The 6474-nt window shown below is 36.0% G+C and overlaps 2 protein-coding genes across 2 annotated transcripts in view; one reads left to right on the top strand and one right to left on the bottom strand.

The window, feature by feature from the left end:
* The window catches only part of ddx43 (DEAD (Asp-Glu-Ala-Asp) box polypeptide 43), a 23924-nt gene extending 20690 nt beyond the window's left edge, over nt 1-3234 (top strand). The window contains exons 15-19 of the mRNA XM_016492985.1: nt 485-594; nt 901-1039; nt 1146-1233; nt 2504-2664; nt 2875-3234. Of these exons, the coding sequence (XP_016348471.1) occupies nt 485-594; nt 901-1039; nt 1146-1233; nt 2504-2653 (487 nt within the window). The 3' untranslated portion in view covers nt 2654-2664; nt 2875-3234. The remainder of the gene's footprint in view (nt 1-484; nt 595-900; nt 1040-1145; nt 1234-2503; nt 2665-2874) is intronic.
* Nucleotides 3235-3252: 18 nt separating this feature from the next.
* Nucleotides 3253-6474, bottom strand: part of cgasa (cyclic GMP-AMP synthase a) — a 10907-nt gene continuing 7685 nt past the window's right edge. Inside the window, exons 3-5 of the mRNA XM_016493088.1 lie at nt 3937-4206; nt 3763-3862; nt 3253-3593 (exon numbers count right to left, since the gene is read on the bottom strand). Coding sequence (XP_016348574.1) covers nt 3254-3593; nt 3763-3862; nt 3937-4206 — 710 coding nt within the window. The 3' untranslated portion in view covers nt 3253. The remainder of the gene's footprint in view (nt 3594-3762; nt 3863-3936; nt 4207-6474) is intronic.

Below are 6474 nucleotides of genomic sequence, written 5' to 3'. Positions count from 1 at the left end.
TGCAAAGACTGAAGTCTCAAACCCAAAGAGATATTCTTTATAAAAGTTAAGACTTGTCCATGCCCTCCTAAAACGCCTAGTTTAAACACGCCCCCACATGTCAGAGTCAGAGTAGCTTTATTGTCATTCCAGCTCTATACAGTTAGTATACAGTGAAAGGAGACAGCGTTTCTCCAGGACCAAGGTGCTACATAGACAGCCAATCACAACGCACTGGATAGCTGGCCAATCAGCGTACATCTCGCTTTTCAGAACGATGAGCTTTGTAAAAATGTACGCGTTTCAGGAAGGCGGGGCATACAGGAGCAACAATAATGTACATTGTGTAAAATCATTTGTTTTTTTAACCTTAAACCTCATAAACACATTGCATTACACCAAAATACACAACATAATGTTCTTTTTAGCAACGTCATATGACCCCTTTAAGAATGTCTGAGTCATCAGATTCTCACTGTGATTTCTCTTTCCTGCTGTTGCATAGAGCTGATGACCTCTCCAGTGACCTGTGTCTGCAGGGTGTAGCGGTTCAATCTCTGCATGGAGACCGCGAGCAGTGTGACAGAGAAGAGGCACTGCAGGACTTTAGAGATGGTATGTTAGTAATCAGTAAATAGAAGGGTAAAATATTTAATTTCTGAGACACCAACAACACCAGAATTGTAAAACTGCTGACCCCATTTTCCTTTAGACAAACAAGTAGTTCCAAACTCAGTCAATTTAGTCAATGTTGTTTTCCAGCTACTCAAACAAACACTGTTTGGCTAGTGGTGCATAAAATGCATACTTTACAACTACGACTACTTTCGGTGTAGTCAGCGGTTGTACTGAGCCCCTTAAGATTTTAATTTAAATTGATCTGTGAGATTTTCATCTGCCTACCCGTGGCTGCTGTCAAAGGTCGCGTGCGCATTCTGGTGGCGACTGACCTGGCCTCACGTGGGCTAGACGTTCATGACATCACGCATGTTTTCAACTATGACTTCCCTCGGAATGTGGAGGAGTATGTGCACCGTGTTGGGAGAACAGGTCGAGCAGGGTGAGTGAAGCAGTGAAAAGTGTGACTGAAATGACAGTTACAGTAAGAAGTGTGATTATGCAACCATTCAGGCTCATTATGTAAATGAGTCCATGTCTTGACTCAGGAGGTCTGGTGCATCTATAACCCTGGTAACAAGAGAGGACTGGAGAGTAGCTTCTGAGCTGATCACCATCCTGGAGAGATCTGGTCAGGTAAACTCCTCAACTTCTGACTGATTAGTTAGAAATCTGAGGCTTGGTTGTTTGTAAGCAGGTTGTTTGTAAGCATGCAAGTTACATGTGTATGGTATGAAAATAGGGATGTACCGAAATGTCTGTCACCATTTTAGTTAACTCCTTGCAGTCGGGACACATCTCTCTTTGTATGTATTGTGTGAATCTCATGGAGAAATAATAGACAAAAATGCTTTAGTAGGGATGCACAATATATCCATGGTCATATCATTATCTGATAAAAGAGACTTCTTGATGTCATCAGTATCAAGCCAATAATTAAAATAGTTCAATATATTTAAGACAATGAGTGAGTCAAAGTATCATGGGCCCCTACTTTGTGTACTGCAGATAAAAAAAAAGTATTTTCCATTGTACATATTATTTAGTGCAAGTCGAAACTTTTTTTTATTTTTTTATTCAGACTTTCCAAATTCACATTGATATTTTTGCATCCTTACATTATAGTTAACAGAGTTTCAAACAAAAGCTAGTTTAAAATGAAAATGTTTAATCTTTGGGATCAGTGTGTCCAGTTTTTGCTTAATACAAGTATCATTTGTATGGAAAAACAACTGTTCATTGCAAAGTTTGGATTCAAAGATTTATTTGTCAAGCGTTTAGTTTGGATGAAAGTGAAATCTCTTAAGGCCTGTTCACACCAAGCACGATAACTATAAAGATAACGATAAAGATATAGTTCTAAAAATCGTTCTCTATTAAAGAATAGCATAGTTCACACCACAATTATAACGATAACGATACAGAGGAACGATATCGTTGTGATCACTTTCAAAAACGATTTTTTTTCCAGCTGATGAACGATAAAACACTGACAGCTAATCAGAATCCATCCTGCTGTAACGAGCTCAAGAATTTAAAGCGGCAGACGCATGTGCGCTTAGAATAAACAGACAATATCGTTCGCTGGTGTGGACGCTAATATCGATATCTTTATAGTTTATAGTTATCTTTATAGTTATCGTTCTTGGTGTGAACAGGGCTTTATTCCTTACGCTACCACCTGATCAGATCTCTTTTGGTTACGTTTTTCAACGTTTCAAAAGCCTCAGTAAAAGGTCTTAAAACAAATTTAACTGTAAAACAAATGACTTTTTGTTACGTGTATATATAGAATAGAGAGAGAATGCCTCATTCTGTTGAGATCGTCTTTAGTGTGTTTACTATATATGTATACAACATGCTAATGGAGAATCTGGATAAAGGGAAGCATCGTTCCTTTCTTTAGGATGTACCAGAAGAACTGGTACTGATGGCTGAACGTTATGAAAAGCACCAGAGGGAGAAAGCAATGTTTGCGCCCAGAGGCAGAGGAGGAGGAGGAGGAGGGGGAGGACGGAGAGGTAGTTTTAGAGGAGGCTCAGATCGGTGGTTCTGATCGATTGAAAGGTAGTATTTGTTGCATTAATTTATCTTGCTGCTTCAAGTAACATCAGTATGAAGAAAATGTTTTATTTCACAACAAATTAAGATTATTTAAACCATCATTCAACCAAAATTGTTCAGTGTTTACAAGATATTTCCTAACCAAATGTGTGCTTTTAAGCATTTGTATCTGTTGTACCAGCAGTAGAGTTAATCTTTAATTGTATCTTTCAGGTTGATGTCACTATACTCACTGGAGTTCATTCATATGCTTTTAATGTGTTGATCTTCTCATTTGTAGAGAGCCTGTGAAGTCCTTGTAACTGACCATTTAAGTTTTGTTATGTTTAAGAAACTCCGATTCATTTTGCATGCATGATATTTCTTTAATATAATTGTTTGTCCCCCAGTTCAGTATTTTTTTTATTGTTATCCTACATTGATGTGAGGTAAAATGCCTCCAGTTGTAGATGATGCAACAATCTTGTTCAGCTGAATGCATATCAAATAAAAGCCTATAAAACTTATTTGGAATATGTATTATTGAATGGTATTAAGCAACAGTTGACTCAATATGAAAGAACAAAACATACAAATATACTGAAAATCAGAATTAAATGAATATAGGAAAGTTGTTATTGCGCTGAATTTCAATTGCATTTGCCAGGAAATCACAGCTATTCGGAGAGGCTTGATGTAAGAGATTATGGGATGGAATGAAAAAGTTAGGGAGATGACGATTTCTCAGGTGTTTCACAAAGTCTTCCAAAAGCTGCTGGAAGCAGTCGGCCAGCTGACTGTATGCCCACTCGTTGTCATTTCCCCTTGTGGCACAAGCATGGAGAAGGGTGGTCTTTGCATGATAGGAGCAGAAGCTGGACAACTTATTGGATTTGGAGTCGTCCTCTTTGAGCTGTTGAAGAAGATACTTCAGGAGCTTTAGACACTGCTTCCTGTAGAAGTAGAGCAAAGTTCAGTTATTTATTTTATTGTAAATGTTGCGGATTTAGTGAACACCATTGTATTAATGCAAACAATGAAGCACCATCACAACAGACAGTTTTTGCACTTAAATTTTACCAGCATCAAAGCTTGGCACAAGAGGAACTGAATAATAATTACCGGCAACATTTCTGTCCAACGTCTTCACAGCATGTCTTGGAGTGGCCATGCTTATTCAGGATTTCTTTTTCGACGTGTGAAAAAGAAATTCGCCAGGCATCTGTGAAAAGGGCCACAGTATCTTGGTTCATATAAAACAAAACAAATAACTAATGATGATGATAAACACTATACCTTTTGCAACAACTCCATCATGCTCTGTGTTTCCCTTTCCCTCATATTTAGGCACCAGGTAGAATGGTTGATGCTTCATATTAGCTTTCTCCTTTTTACCAAGCCAGTTTTCTATTTTGAAGCCATCTTTTGTAAAGTCTGGCCAGCTTGCATGATGAACCTTAAGACCAAGAACGAAGTCTACAGAAATAGTCTTTCCGTTTTCTTCCATTTTTACTTCCAGCGTCACTGCAGGGCATTTAGGCTTTTTTCGCTGTATCTCAATTTGGTCTACAGAATGCAAAAAAATATAAGTATTATGGGTTGCATAAACTTAGCCACCATGTTAACTGACTGGCTAAGTTCATGGCAACAACACCATGAACTAGTTTGACCAACTAGCAGTTGCCAAGGAGTTATCAGTCTTACTTTTTCCAATACAAATAAGACCAATCTACCTTTTCGTAACTGAATTAAAAAAGTTATGCCCGGTCTTGAGGGAAAAAAAATAGACTAACTTTTTAAGACTAGTCTAAACAGTTTAGACAGTCCTGGGTCATGGTCACTCATAAGGTTTATTTATTTGTTTGCTTATTTATTTTTTGTGAAATGGTCTTTTGTGCTATTATCTATGCAAAGTTGGTTTAATAAAGTAAAATCATAGTTAACAATTACTTGTTTAGGATATATATATGTAATGTATTTTATATTATTTAGGCACTTGTAAGCTATAGTTTGACAATGTTTTAATTCAACATGCCAATCTAACTTAACATTTTCTTATATTGATATTGTTTATTTCTTACTCCTTAACAGTTCATCAGGCTCTTAATGATTTAATCTATGCCATCTTTTGGAATATCTGAAGGCCATGTACCATAGTTCTTAACTGTAGCATTTGTTATAATAAGACTAGCCTATTAATCATTACCAGGCCAATAATGACTTTTTTTAATTAATCAATATAGCATTTGTTATGAAGAAACAACCGCCTGCACATTTAGAACCAATAGCTACAACATGCCACAGTTGTAATATAAATCTATAGGGAAAAATCTATTCCCTTAACAGATTATCTAATATAAATTCTACAACAAGTTTGACTAAATTTTACACAATAAATAAGCCTACAATAAATGAGTAGTTTAAAAAGATTTTAATATATGTTTAGTACTGGTTCAAGACTGTTTTCTCCTCTTTTCCACAGCCACAGGAACATTTTATCTGGGGGTGGGGCCTTGGTGGGGGATTTTTGACAAAATTCTAGTATTAAACACAGCCTAAACTCTTATAGATTAACATACAAATGAATGAAGACAGTTATATGTGAACCAATATACTGTATATTTGTGTTGTTGTGATTTTAGTTCAAGAATTGTTTCTTTAATATTTCTATTATTTAAGGGGATTTTACTAAATATTAACATCGCTGATACTCCAAAGTTTTGCTCAGTGCACTTTGGCAAATTCTCTCATCAGAAACAAGTGCAGATGTACATGCGATGTAAATAAGAGATTAATTCATCATACACTGCAGACAACATCACTGATTATAACTGGAACTTTTTTTTTAGAGTGCTTAAACTCACGCTAGACTGAATTCACTAATATTCTTTGATAATGTAATGTTCTTTGCTCGCTATATAATTTGTTTTTTGTTTGAAATATTGTGGACATGCAGCATTATAATTGAACTTAAAATGTCTTTTTATTAAACGTGATCAGGTTAAATACAAATTCAGTCTAATAAAAATATTTTATGACGTAATATGGTAGCCTACACTAAAAAAAATGATTTTTTGATGCTGTTCACTTTATTTAAACAATTCGTTTTGATTTAACACCATATATCAAGTTTGTCATTCAAACATGACTGCATCTTGAAATGGTTGCTTTTTGGCTTAACTCATTGTTTCCATTTTGAAAGAACATGTTTCAATCAAGTACCTCAAAATAAGTTTTACACTTTCCATCATGCTTTGCACAGGACTGGATATGGGGAGAGAAAATGTTGACATAAAGTGTCATTTTATGCATTTTTTAGTAAAATGTGATAATGGGGAGACTTTTTTCATATCTAATGCTCTATTATGTGGGCATTTTAAAAGACTTTCTATTGTTGTATTTTGTGCGAGCTACCATTGTGGTGAAGTGTGGAGCGTGTGTTGGGTTGAGGACCTGCTTAAAAAAAAGTCTAAAATACTTCAATTAAAAAAAGCGACTCCAATGAGAGTGCTAGTGCATGATGTACACATAGTACCATTCTTAAACTGCCAACAACTAACATCATATGTGTAAAGAAAAGTTGTATCTTACTTGCTAATGTTTTTATAACACTTTGGGCTGAACTTTGGCGGGGGCTGCAGCACCCCTAGTTCCCACGGCCAAGCTCTTTTCATCAATCTGTTGTTATTTGCCTTTTTTAGATACTGTTCGACTTTCTCCATAGCATTTAAAGTGGCTGTTTCTCTAAATAATTCAAATAGATCACATATTTGACCATCAGCTTCGCGATAGGAATGGCTCGCGCAAATCTTGTCACACTTCTCTCGCACACTG

This window comes from Sinocyclocheilus anshuiensis, unplaced genomic scaffold (assembly GCF_001515605.1).
Source record: "Sinocyclocheilus anshuiensis isolate Anshui unplaced genomic scaffold, SAMN03320099.WGS_v1.1 scaffold193, whole genome shotgun sequence".
NCBI lineage: Eukaryota > Metazoa > Chordata > Actinopteri > Cypriniformes > Cyprinidae > Sinocyclocheilus > Sinocyclocheilus anshuiensis.
This window is presented reverse-complemented; position numbering and strand designations above follow the sequence as displayed.